The 14,089-nt window shown below is 34.0% G+C and overlaps 1 protein-coding gene across 1 annotated transcript in view; it reads right to left on the reverse strand.

Moving 5' to 3' along the window:
• Positions 1–86: 86 nt before the first annotated feature.
• ERO1A (endoplasmic reticulum oxidoreductase 1 alpha) overlaps positions 87–14,089 on the reverse strand; it is a 45,869-nt gene continuing 31,866 nt past the window's right edge. The window contains exons 9-15 of the mRNA XM_053889417.1: positions 11,903–11,929; positions 11,682–11,774; positions 10,594–10,840; positions 9,817–9,886; positions 4,616–4,702; positions 4,397–4,530; positions 87–3,146 (exon numbers count right to left, since the gene is read on the reverse strand). Of these exons, the coding sequence (XP_053745392.1) occupies positions 3,086–3,146; positions 4,397–4,530; positions 4,616–4,702; positions 9,817–9,886; positions 10,594–10,840; positions 11,682–11,774; positions 11,903–11,929 (719 nt within the window). The 3' untranslated portion in view covers positions 87–3,085. The remainder of the gene's footprint in view (positions 3,147–4,396; positions 4,531–4,615; positions 4,703–9,816; positions 9,887–10,593; positions 10,841–11,681; positions 11,775–11,902; positions 11,930–14,089) is intronic.

Genomic DNA, 14,089 nt, shown 5'->3' on the forward strand with positions numbered 1-14,089 from the left:
CCCTGAAGTCCACAAATCCTTGGGAATCTATTAACTCTTGTTGTAAAGAATATTTGGAGTGAAGGTATGACCTCTAATGCAGTAAAGTCATTTTAAAAGCAATTTATTCAACAAACATTTATTAAGGGTTCATATGCCAAAAACTATGCTATGGAGATGCAAAAATGGATAAAGTTCCTTTTCCTGCCCTTAAGGAGCTCACATTCTAGTAAAGGAGGCTTAAAAAAAATACAGTACAATAAGTGACACAGTAGAGGTAGGTTGTAATTACAGTGGTGACATTTAAGAGGAAATTAGACGATCCTCCTTGGGTGAAATAAGGAAGATTTCACAGAGACGGGCTCTCTGCTGGCCTCCAGGGAGACACGGGAATTTCCCAGGTGGGGAAGGATGGCTAGAGCACCTGATGCAAAAAGAACAGCACGCATCAAGGTGTGGAGACCTGATCCTGGCACATTTGAAGAATTAAGTGTTTTATCAGAGCATGGGGGCTGGGGTGGCACTGGAGACACATCAGAGGACCTTGTTAGAGTGCTTCTAGAAAGCCTGCTGTGGCAGCATGGTGGGGCACATGAGGGGAGACAGGCTGAGAATAAGGAGACAGGTTAGTGTAGTGCTCTAGGTTAGAGCAAACAAAAGGGAAAGACAGAGAAATGGAGATAAACTCCACAGCGCTTAGACACCGACTGGACAGGGGAAGATGGAGAGGAGTGAGCCTAGAGAATTAAGATGATGATGGTTCTGAAATTAGCCAGAGTAAGGAACACGGGCATAAGAATCGATTTGGGAGGAGAGTGATTAAGATATACAAGCATCTGTGGAACAACAGTAAAGACATGTAGTAAACAGATGGATTGACAGGTGTGGACTAATAATCAGGATTTAGAAATCATTGAATCAGAATTACTCAAGAGTGAAAAGTGGTGGTGATTAAGGGCAAGAATGAAAGTCAGAGGAATAACATTTAAGGCATTAATGAAAAGAAGCTACAAAGGGAAGTATCCAGGAGTGAAATATAAGAAACCCTGGGGAGAAAAGGAACCCTGGGACTGCCAACAGTGTCAAATGCAGGAAAACAAAAGTCAAATGGCTTGTGAACTGAACTGTGAATTTATAATTTGAATTTTTGACTTCAAAAGAAGCAATTGTTAGGAACAACAGAGCCAAAAGCAAGATTTTGGTTATGGAGCAAGTGGGAGGTGACAAAGTGATGATGGGAATACTCTTTCAAAACAACTGACTTTAAAAGAGGGCAGGGGCAGGACATGAAAGTTTGAGCAGCATACAGACAAAATTACCATTTAAACCCATCTTCCACATGTTCAGATACTACAAATGTCCTTTAAACTTTTACACATGGCACTTACTCCATACTCCTTTGGGTCTCCAAGAATATTGACTTAATTAGTAAATGTCTTTCTTTTCCTGCCTTATTCAAATGAGGGGTGGGAAGAAAATATGACATATTGTTAAACTTAGCTCTGTGATTATTCATTTAAAATATACTGAATACAAATTCATACATTCATTCAACAAATATGTATTGGGCACCCACTATGTGCTTACTACGTGCTTGGCACTACGCCAGGCTTTAGAAAGGGCACAGAAAAGAAAAAGTATACAGCAGTATAAAATGATATTTCTAAACCATTATATAAATAAATCCTGCTTTATTAATAATGTGACATCTCAACATGATACACCTGCTAAAACGCATAGAGGGCACATCCTTTTGAGGTATAGTTTTTTTCATTCACAATTACCATGTGATCAAAATTCTTATACTTCTTCAAATATTTTTATCATTGAAGGACTGCCACTAATGAAAAGCTCCCGAAATTGGTTAAGTTTTAGGGAGAAAAAGGAAATGAACCTCACGTACAAAAAAAATTATACGCCCTATGACTATACATATCAGGCATTAAAAGGGCAACAAACTCAAAAAGAACTTTACAGTGGAACTCAAAATGATTCCTTATTCTAAGGCTTACCGTATGATAGTTCCACTTTTATTTTTTCCTGAAAAAATCATTTAAAAAAATTATTCAGTATTACACACTGAAGTATTTATAAGGCTCAAAGGGCATGATGCCTGAAATGGACTTGCAAATGATTTAGGAAAAAACAGTATATGTCTGTATATATACAGAGAGAGCATGAAAGATGAAGCAAGTGTGAACGATTCGTGAATCTGGGTAACAGAGTTCTTTGTACTATCCTGGAAACTTTTCTGTAAATTTGAAATCATATAAAAATAAAGAGTTTCCCCCAAATTTTATTCAGCACTAGGTAAAGTATTAGGAGAATAAATATATAAATCTATTCAACTTTTCACAATGTTTAGAAATCCCTTAAGTCTTTGAGTTGGTATTATATCTTTCTAGACACCGAAACGAGCCAATCAAAATAGCAATATAATTCTAAAACAGATTTACTTCATACCAATGTACTTTTTGGGTTGCCAGATAAAACACAGGATTCCCAGTTAAATCTGAATTTTAAACAGGAAATAATTTTTGGTGTAAGTATGTCCCAAATATTGCCTAAAGCAAGCTTACCTTAAAACATTATTCATTTTTTACCTGAAAGTCAAATTTAACTGGGCATTCTGTATTTTTTTTTTTTCACTAAAGCTGGTAACCCTCAATGTACTGAAAAATTTTAGGCTGTTAATTATGGATTATTCATGAGCCTCCTCAGCATTTTCCTATAAAGCGGTCAACACACCGACCATAGCTTTATTTATATTACATCTTCTTAACACAAAATTCTTGAGAGACTTACAACATTTACTTAGTTTTAACATATATGAATTTGATAATCCTCATTTTATTCAATGTTAAACTTTAAAATTTTTACCACATCAACAAAGTATTACTTTTACTCACAATAATATTGTACACAGACTTAACACAATTAAAAAAAATTGTCTACTTAAAACAATATAATTCTCCTTTTACAAAAGCAGCTTTATATAAAATGTTTGGCTTAAGAATGTCATTGCTCATATGCCTCTGAATGAAATTCCACTCTTTGGCCTTCATAGTCCAGAAACAGGCACATTTCAACTTGTTTTCTGTTTTCTTTAATGAATATTTTGTAACAAATTCCTGAAGTTTTCTAATTCTTTCACACTTGTGGAAATTCTGTAAACAAACAAAAAAATTTCACTCAGAAACGATCATAGGTATCTTTTCTGTTATTCAACTCTGCATTTTTTAGAGCACAGAAAAATTTTCAAGTAATTTATTTCAGTAAATTTAAAGATGTATAAACCACGTAGTCAATTTTGACGTACTTGAGTTCTTAATTTGATGTGGTAGAACTAAGAAAATATTGCCCTGAAATTAGTTATTTTTAAGTATTGAAAACTTAGTATTAAAGGTTTAAAATACAGAATTATAAAGTACATAAACACTAAAATACTTAGATATTTAAAGTATTCATAAGTATAGTCACATGCTTAGCATTTAAAGTACATAAGTATAAATTACATAAGCATTAAAATATGTGGTTTAAATATGCATAAGTATATGAATAGTGAAACTCATCAATATTCCATATTTAGTAAATACACAAAGAATCAAAGCTTTTGGACTACAAAGAGTGACAATAGTAAATATGTGACCAAATTGTTTTCACTACTTTTTATAAAAGTTTGATTATTATTTTGAAGTGTATTTTATTCTGCTCTCCACCATGAAAAAAGTACCATAATTCTCAATGAACTAAAACATTAAGTTTCTGTGTACTAGAGAATATTATGAAGGTCAATTATTTCAAACCCAAAATATTAAATCATATTTTTTTTAAAGTGAAGAAATGTCATCCTTAGAAAATGTTGTTTGTATAAATCTCTGCATTCTCTACAAACAGTAGTCAGCAGGAAATGCATCTATACATAAAGTATAGATGTATAATGTATACATTATAATGTATAAAGTATAATGTAAGTTCCTTATTTCAAGTTTATCTTCCAATCATTTTATAAAAATTATTTTTAAAGAATTATTAACCTTTTCACATAATGGTGAATCCACAAAGAAATTGTATACATATACCTATTTTGAACATGATTTTTTCCAGGACCTTCAAAAAATATGTGGGCAGCACAAAAACTACTTTTAAATAATTAGAAAAATATACACAAATTCAGTAAAATTTTATGTGAATACTGAATTCTAATCAATAAATTAATCATAATTATAAAAATCAATAGACGAAAGTAAAGAATATCATCTAATGATTGTGTGTGCCTACATTTCTAAAATCACAGAATTCTGTAGTGAAAAAATTTCACTAAAAAGGATATTCCTTACCCGTTTTATCTGAGAGTGTATGTGTTGCACTAGATTTACTTGGCTAACAGAAACAATTTAAGTACATTCAAACTAACCTTCCAAATGCATTAAATAATGATACTATTTCTTGTCGGGTTAGATGGAATTCATAGCTGGGCCCACTTTCTGGCATATTTGCTATCAGTTTCTCAGAAAACAAAATCTTCAGAGCAGTCCCCAAACCCTGTATCTATAATAGAAATAAGAAAAAAAAAGTCAGAAAATTCTTTGGGTAGAGAATAAATGAAAAATAAGATTGAGCTAGATTTACTTACCTGAAGCTTTCCCCACAGTCGACACTTAAAACAACCAACACAATCCATGATTCTTGAAATATTTCTAAAATGCAGTCGAAAGTCCTCCTGAAAACAATTTAACGAGATTTTATTTATATTTAGCATATAATCAAACACTAAGTGTTTTCTGAGTGCCTTCTATGTGTCCAGCACTGTGCAGGGGACTAAAGGGGATTGAAAAAGGGGAAGAGAATTAAAATCCACATTCACTGAGTACCCCTGCGTACCAGAATCTACATACACAATTTCATTTTAACTTCCCCGCAAATCCAAAAGTAAACGTTATTATAATCTACGTGAATTAAAAAAACAAGGTTCAGAGAGGTTAGGTTGCCTAAACTCCCATGTGTAGGAAACAGCAAACAAAGACCCCTGGCCTGCCTGACTCAGAAACTAAACTATCTGCAAATATACAAAAAGGTAACTGAGTTGAGATGTTTTGCTTTATGTGATTATTAACTATATGTAAATATCAGAAGAAGGGGGACAGGGGTAGAATGGCATCATTTACCAAGAAAGAAAAAAAAGGGGCACCTGGGTGGTTCACTTGGTTAATATCCGACTCTTGTTGGTTTTGGCTCAGATCATGATCTGGCAGTTTGTGAGTTCTAGCCCCTGCCTGGGATTCTCTCTCTTTCCCTCTCTCTCTGCCCTTCCCTCGCTCAAGCTCTCTCCCTTTCTATCTCTTGCTCTCTCTCAAAAATAAATAAATAAATAAACTTAAAAAAAAAAAAAAAAAGAAAGAGAGAGAGAGGGAGGGAGAAATTTCAAAATTTGGCTTCATAAAAGTTAAAGCTTTGCTTTCCAGTATTAATTAGGTAAAACAATCAGATATTTTATTGTTAATAATATTTTACCATATTTTTATTTTTAAATATATTTATAATTAATATTATCATACAGAAATATACAGAATATAGTGAACAACGAGGTATATGTCACCAATCTTTAAAAGAAACTATCACAATTACCACAGAAACCTCTATGTATGCCTCCAAAGTCCTGTATCCTACTCTCTATAATTATTCTGAATTTGATGTTTATTGTTCCCTTTTTGGTTTTATACTTTTAATATGTAGGTATATATTCTATAACACTAAGGTATTACATTGTTTATAATAGGACAAAATTAATCCAGATCATCCAAAAGTAGTATATGTCCTTAAGGAATAAGTAAAAAAAGACAGGAAACCAAGAACACATCCTACTTTTACTCCAATGGAAATTATTAGTTTGCCAAGTGACTCCTCTGTCCTGGACTTGTACTGGAATCCCAAGCTTTAAGCAGGAAATTTGACATACATTTCTGACTGAATATCCATTGTACCAATCAGCCCACAATTTGAGGAGTGTGTAGCACTTCTCTATTTTTAAATGTGACAAACCACATACTGGGCAAAACCAGAAGAGAACAGGACCAATGACTTTAAAATGGGAATAAATCAGCAAAGACTGGAACCCACTTTCAAAGTGTATTCACAATTCATCCTGAGGATACTTCTTCCCTAGATGCTTTATTCAGCTTGAGACTTTGAAGTAGGTGTAATGTACAAAAGATTTTTTTCTAGGATCCCAGATCTTGTATCTTTATTAATATAAATTTTGTATTAATTTAGTATAAAGCCCAAGTCAATAATATTACCATTTGTTAACAATATTCTACATCTGTTTCTGTACCTTTTGCACTGAGTTCAGTAAGAGGTAATCTGAATTTTAAACCTACTTTTTAAAAATATTTACCCAGTAATATTACTCTAAGTAAATTTTGGTGATTTAAGATTTCCTTTAAACTTGTGTTTTAACCTTGAATTAAAGAAAAATCACACTTCGGGCGCCTGGGTGGCTCAGTCGGTTAAGCGTCCGACTTCAGCTGAGGTCATGATCACACGGTTTGTGGGTTTGAGCCCCACGTCAGGCTCTGTGCTCACAGCTCAGAGCCTGGAGCCTGCTTCGGATTTTGTGTCTCCCTCTCTCTCTGCCCCTCCCTAGCTTGCACTCTGTCTCTTTCTCTCTCTCAAAAATAAATAAAAACATTAAAAAAAAATTTTTTTAATCACACTTTTAACAATAACAGCATAGTAAAATTGCTCTAAAGCAGATGTCCCCATCCTATGAAGTGCTGACCTCTGAAGGGTTCAATAATTACAAGGGCCTACAAAATCCATATGTAGACAAGCATTGCCTACATACAGAATAGCTCTCATGTATGCACTATAAATTTCCAAATGAATATAAATACTATGATCAATAAAACACAACTTTTACCTAAAAAGTGTTACCAAATGTATTTTAGCCTTTTGGTAATTATATTGTCATAATCTATAGACACAAAAAATACTAGTCTTATAGGGAGAGCTTAAAGTTTTTGACTTTAGGGACTCACATAGTTGGAAAGGTTGGAAGCCTCTGTTCTAAAAGACTGTGCTTGCTTTTGTAGACACCTAAATTCTGGATTTATCTGGATCTGGATCTATGTTTGTTAATTCAAATACTTGAATATGGCAGCTCTTGAGTAAATCTTTGTATGGCATACACAGAGAGTAAGCATGATTGCTTACAATAGCCAAAATAACATTGCAAAATTAAAGCAAAGCACAATTGCTTATGTGAATTTAATATGCCAGAACCAAATTAATAAGCTAGAAATTTACTACATCAGACCAGGAAAAAATATCTGTGACTTCACAAATATCAATGTCCAATACCTAAATATATTCCAAAGTTATCTCGGATTAGGAGAATTTATGATCCTTAAAACAACCAGAACCTAAATCACTTATAGATTCTCCTTGTTTATGTATACAGCTTTTAGGTCAGTACTTAAAATTATAGTCAGTGGGTAGAATGAACAAACATGCTGTGGTTACATACCGTAATTTATATTCAGTGAAACCAACTGACCAAAACACAATTCTCACCCAATCCTTAAATGTTTTAAAAGCCTTCAAGTGAGATCCTACTCTATTTTGAGTTGAACACTAAACAATTCTTTCATGCAGTCTTCTATGTCTAACCATACATTGACAGAGTATAAAGCAGATGAGATTTTTTTTGAGAGAGAAGGGGCACAAGTGAGCAAGGGGCAGAGAGAGGGAGGGAGGGAGAGAAAGAGAGAGTGAGAGACAGAATCCCATGAAGGGCAGAGAGAGAGAGAGACAGAGAAGCATGGCTCACCCCAAGCGGGGCTTGAGCTCACCTGATGTGGGACTTGAACTCACAAACCATGAGATCATGACCTGAGCCGAACTCAGATGTTTAACCGATTGAATCACCCAGGCGCCCAAGATGAGATTTTAAAATGAATTTATACATACCCGAAACTAATATAACACCCTATATTAATTATAAAAAATAAAACTTAATGTGACTGTTCAAATCCATTGTGTTCACCATAAACTACTTTAAGAAAGTAAACTCTCTGATATTAACAAATTTTCTTGTTTTTTTACTTCTTTATTATAAAAGAATTCAGAAATCTGAATTCTGAAAAAATCCTATTAAACTCCATAGGACATCAAAGATGAGTGTTCCCCCATCCTTAGGAGCCCACTGAGTGGATGCCAGCTCCATGACTCCTAAGTGTCAATGAAGGCAGAGTCAGACACATAGGGAGAGGGAATGGCTACAGCCATGACCAAAGTACGTTCAATATTTCCACAATGGGAGTGAGACCAATGTGGCATGGAGATGTGTTTCTTCATTTCCCCAGGCCCAGCAAGGAGGCCAGCTCCCCACCCCTACATCTGGCCCATCCTCCAAACAGGTCTTGGGCGGACCCCACTGCCAAGGCCCTAGGGCTTAGCATGTCCATATCGTCCTGAAACCAAAAGGCCAGGGCTCCTTTGGCTCAACCTGTCCCACAGTCACAAGGGCTGATCCACATTGGACATCTCCAAGCCGGAGACAGAACTCTGGGAGACTGCATTTATATGGATCCTGAGACGAACCTTGATGGATAGTCAAAGATGTCATTAAACTTGAAAAAAACAAAACAAAAAACTGAGTGTTTCAGAGTTTTGATAAAATTAAAACATTATGAGAAATATTTCTAATCTGCACAATATAAAAAGAGTTGATGCAAAACAAGCTCCTATAAAACAGCAAGTATACTAAAAATAAGGATGACAGTGAAAATAGTAGAAAAAAGTCTTTTTACAGTATCTTCCCCCTCACTTTTAAGTTCCTGGAAGCTGCCTGGGAAGTTATATAAGCACTGAAGTATGTATTTCTAGCAAGAATGCTTTCAGTAGGAGGTAGATGGGAGGTCAAAAATAACTATTATTTCATAGCAAAAAAAAAAAAAAAAAGAGTGCAAAAAGTATTGTGTTTGCAAACTGCATAAAATCAGGTTCTTTCCCTATAGAAAGAAACAAAGAATAACAAAACAGAGGAATATTGCCATAAATATTCTGAAAAAAATCAGATCAAGCCCAGAGCTCCCGAGGGCCACCTGCCTTTCCTTACTTATAGTTTTGTAACAAAGAACAGTAACATAATTTTACTTGAGTCCCCAAATAAACTGGAGTCTGCTGACGGTAGAAGCTGTCCCTTCCTTTAATGAAAGAATCCTATTTTGCATATAGTGAGTGTTTAATAAATCTTCCTAGTAATATTTTATATTTGTAGGATTTTGATGCAAAAATACACAAAGATGGTCTTTGCCTGAGCTTATACCCCTATTAAGAGACAATCCTCATTTTGTAGGGTATCATGTCTTTTCTTCCCATGGCTACATGCTGGCTTTCCTAAATACCTTTAATTCCTGCTGAATGAGATAAATGACAAACACTGTGCCCTCTCTCCCTAAAGAGGATCTTTGTAATTTAACCAAAACCACTTTCAGAAAGACAGACTAATATTGTCATTCATGCTCTAGATTCCTCTCCCTTAATTTACAAGTTCTATTTGCTACGAGACCATCAATGTGAAAGCCATCTGTAAAGTGTGCAGTGACACACAGATTTCAGTCGTTAACTTTGAACACAACACAAACTAGATATTAAGCTGACCTGCATTTGGACTTCCTTTTTTCGAGGAAAAGAAAGTTTATGACTCTGGCTTTTCATATAATTTCATATTTATATAATAAGCTTTATTGTTAATTATAAAAACATGGGCTTATATTCATACCTGCATAAGAGTTTGAAACTAAAAATTAAGTTAAAGTATAAAATCATTACCTTTAGTTTGTTTGCTTCTTTTTTATCCCCAGCAAAAAAGGAATTCTCATCAAAATGCAAAGGAAATGACCTGCATTTCAAAACAGAGAAGATTAATTTTCAGGTATTATAAAATATTAAAAGTCCCGCTAATATAACATTTCACAGGTCGGTGATGAATAATATAATTAAATAGAGTAGAAAATATAAGGGCGCCTGGGTGGCTCAGTAGGTTGAGCTCCGACTTCAGCTCGGGTCATGATCTCACGGTTAGTGAGTTCAAGCCCTGCATTGGACTCTGTGCCGACAGCTCAGAGCCTGGAGCCTGCTTTGGATTCTGTGTCTGCTGCTCTCTCTGCCCCTCCCCAGCTGCACTCTATTTCTCTCCCTCAAAAAATAAATAAACGTTAAAAAAAAATGTTTTTTTTTTTTTAAAGAAAAGAAAATACAGTAAAATCAACACTCTTGCCCCAAAACAAATTCTTATCCACAAATCTAAAACAACTACATAAAATAGAAGTTTGGCCCCAAACCCAGTGTGTTCAACCCAATATGAACATAATGTAGGTATCAAGTACTACCAGAATAATTCTTTAAAAACTTGTGGCTTATAGTACCTAAGTCAAAACAAAAACAAAATGCAATTCTAAAAGACCTATGTGCAAAATTAACTTCTAATTATTTTTTTTTAATAATTTTCCCTTCTTTAAATTCAATGTTCAAGAATTGAACTTTGGATACCGCCTGTCACTCTTCTATTAATATTTTAAGTTGTACAAGTTGTAATATGCAATTTACTTGATTTCATGAAGTATTTCCAGAAGTAACATTTTGTTTTCTGCATCCTGAACTTTATTTCCAGTGAAGAGTTGAAAATCTGGGCGCTCAAAGAATGGTACCACTTTAGATAAAGCCCTTAATTCTATTAAGTAGAGAAAATACAAATTCTTAAGCCTTCTTGGACCTTCTCCTTCAGTCAAAATTCCATCAAACCGCTGCTGAAATTCTGTAATGTTGTGTCCCCATTTCTTTTCCAACCACGTTTCTAAGAACAAAGAAAAATTAAATAAATATTAAAATCTGAATTTTAAAATTAACTTTCAGTTTACTTACATTGGGTTATTTATGCCTACAGAAGTTAGTTTCGTTTTGTATTTTAAAATATATAACAATGAAACGTGCTTTTGTAATTTAAATTTTAATAGTTCTACATTAATATTTTATCTTCTAGGATCCATCCTTAGAAGAAAAATAAATTCACTGTTGTACTGAGAGATATGGTTTCACAAAAATCAAATTTTTGAATATAAACATATTTATAAAACCAAAATACACAATTTAAACATGACTATCCAAAATTACTAATAAGTTTGAAGCCCTATTTAAAATTATAGTTACTATATTTTGCTCCTGAGACACAGAGCTACTTTAAATTCCAGAAGAAATAGGTTGCTGATGAAAATCAACCGTGGTCTTGTTTTGCAACAGCACTTTTAAAACATAAAGAGAAATGGGAAATGCTTTTACCCATTAAACTCCAGGCCTAAAGCTGGCACACAAATAAAAGGGTTTTAATACAGTAATATCTAATGAATAACAAACTGTACTTTTAGGAGCTATTTTAACTCCCGTAACAAAAGAATATTTCCAAAGTGATGTGTACAATTTTGAGCAGTTTCTTAAAAGAAGGTAAAGAGAGCTCTGATCATGCTGAACATGTCCTTATAATACAGTTCCTACATTCCTGATTACTACCAGTTAAGAATGAATTTTTACTGCCTAATATTCAATAGGGTCAACTTTTTCCCATTAAGGTAAATACCAAAACATTTTAAGAATATCTGAAAATAAATGTGGTAAAATAAATAGCATTGAATGTCACATACCTTGTAGAAGATATCGTGCACTCAAATGCACATTAATGCTTGCATGTAGGCCAGATATAAGTCTGTAGAATGCTCTTTTTTCTACACAGAGGCCTAAAAATAGTAATTTAGTAAGAGAAACTTCATATGTGAAACTTGTACCATTATAAAATTAATTTCATATGTCTTTAAAAATGAAAAACATTTTTAACATTTAAATTTGCTTAAAAGTTTCCAATTACCTTCTAGCCAGCTGTAAAAAGTGTTCTCTGAAATTGAAAGAAAATAAGTCACAAAGCTGTAAAAATGCCAAAATGTAAGTTTTTCAATATATAATAGCAAATTTGTGCCAAACAGTGATTTAAGAATTAACAAAAGGTCAAATTTTTATTTGCAATTTCTCCAAAGAAAGGAGAGAAGTTCTTGGTGTGGATTCAATTAAATACCATTCTCTTGCTCAGTCTTTATTTCTTTTCTTTTCTTTTTTTTTTTTAAATAGGCTTCCTGCCGAGTGCAGAGCCCAACATGGGGCTTGAACTCACAACTGTGGTCTCAAGACCTGAGGTGAGATTAAGAGTTGGATGCTTAGGGGTGCCTGCGTGGCTCAGTTGGTTATTCAAGCCCCACGTTGGGCTCTGTGCAGAAAGCTTGGAGCCTAGAGCCTGCTTTGGATTCTGTGTCTCCCTTCCTCTGCCTCCCTCTCTCTTTCTCTCTCAAAAATAAATAAACCTTAAAAAAAAAAAAGTAAAGAAAAGAAAAAAAGAGTTGGATGCTAAGGGTTAAGCCACCCAGGCACCCACTCTTGCCCAGTCTTTAAAAGGAGTCAGCATTGCCTTAGGTAGCCCAGGTCTCATAACTTTCCAGGTAAAATGTTTTACGTGAGGTCAGAACACAGGTGATGCTATGAAAATTACTAACTCATATGCTTTTCTAAATTTGAAAGTAAATAGAATTTATGAAATAGAATTGGTAGTGTATTATTTGCATTCAGCTTATGCCATTTTATGCCATTCAGTATATCAAAGAAGCAATACATGGAAATGTTATAATACCAAATATCGCTTATATTCTATGACCCAATCAGATCACTGTTCCTATACTTAGACGTGGTAATTCTGCTTTTAGAATTATGTTCTAAAGAAATAACTCAAATGATGAAGGAGTCAATAATTTGTACAATGATTACATGTAACTTTTAAAACCTGAAATAATCAAAATGTACAATAATGGCTAAATTAACACGACAGAATACTATATAACTAGGTAACATGGTAGAATAATATAAAACTATTTAAAATGGTAAGAATATGGAGCATGACAATACATGAAAATGTTTATTTGAAATAACATAAAGAGGCACGGGTATAATTTTTATAACTAGGTAAAGATTCTAAGCATGCATTTACTACAGATGGCAAACGTTGTACTATACAGTTCTTTTGACTAAAGTTCCTTGTATTTATATTAAAAATGAACTAAACAAGCATAAAAGTAATAGAAGGAATGACAAGTATGCAATAAATTAGACTATCTAAAAACTTAAAACATCTATTTGTCAGAAAGCCTTACAAGCAAAAGTAAAAGGCAAACAACTAAGTAGGTAGAATGTATGTTACAAATATAACAAAGGGATAATATCTTAAATACATAAAAAGCTCATAAACTAAATAAAAATGCTAGAGTGCCTATTTAAAGCAGGCAAATAATAGTAGAAAATTCACAAAGGATAAACTACAAATGGTAATAACAGATAAAAATTACTCAATTTCACTAGTAATAAAAATGCAAATTAAAACTATAGATATACCACTTTTAATAGCAAAGATAAAAATATGACAATACTCAATTGTCACTTGAAAAGGATCAGGTGAAACTAGCTGCACATTGATTGGAAGGGATGTAAATTAGCACATCCTTTCAATGACAAAATGCAACCTGGTGATACGTATGAGAAGCCTAAAATGTCTATAACTTTTGATCCAGAAATTTAGGCTGTTATGGATGAATATGTCCCCCCTAAAATTCGTATGTTGAAGCCCTAACTCCCAATGTGATGGTATTTGGAGGGGGAGGATTTGGGAGGTGATTAGATTAACTGAGGTCATGAGGGCAGGGTCCCCATGATGGCATTAGAAGCTTCTGATACGGGCCCAGCGGATCCTAGAGTTCTGCTCGAGGAGTAAAGGAGAGGGAGTTTTCCCTGATAGGGGTCGGGAGGAATGCCTAGCTTCCATGTGCAATAGGTAAAATGCACAAGTGAATTATGAGAGGCTGAGGCAGGTTGTCTCTACTGCCTGATCCCAGGCACAGTCAATTTTCTCTTAATCTGTGCTTTCACCTCCGGAATCTTAGACATGAGTCTCAGAGTAGGAAGAAAAGTTTGCCAAATAAACATCTGAATGTATCTGCAAACATATATATAACATATG

The sequence above is a fragment of the Panthera pardus genome, unplaced genomic scaffold (genome assembly GCF_024362965.1).
Source record: "Panthera pardus isolate Hobbes unplaced genomic scaffold, ASM2436296v1 HiC_scaffold_24, whole genome shotgun sequence".
Classification (NCBI taxonomy): Eukaryota; Metazoa; Chordata; class Mammalia; order Carnivora; family Felidae; genus Panthera; species Panthera pardus.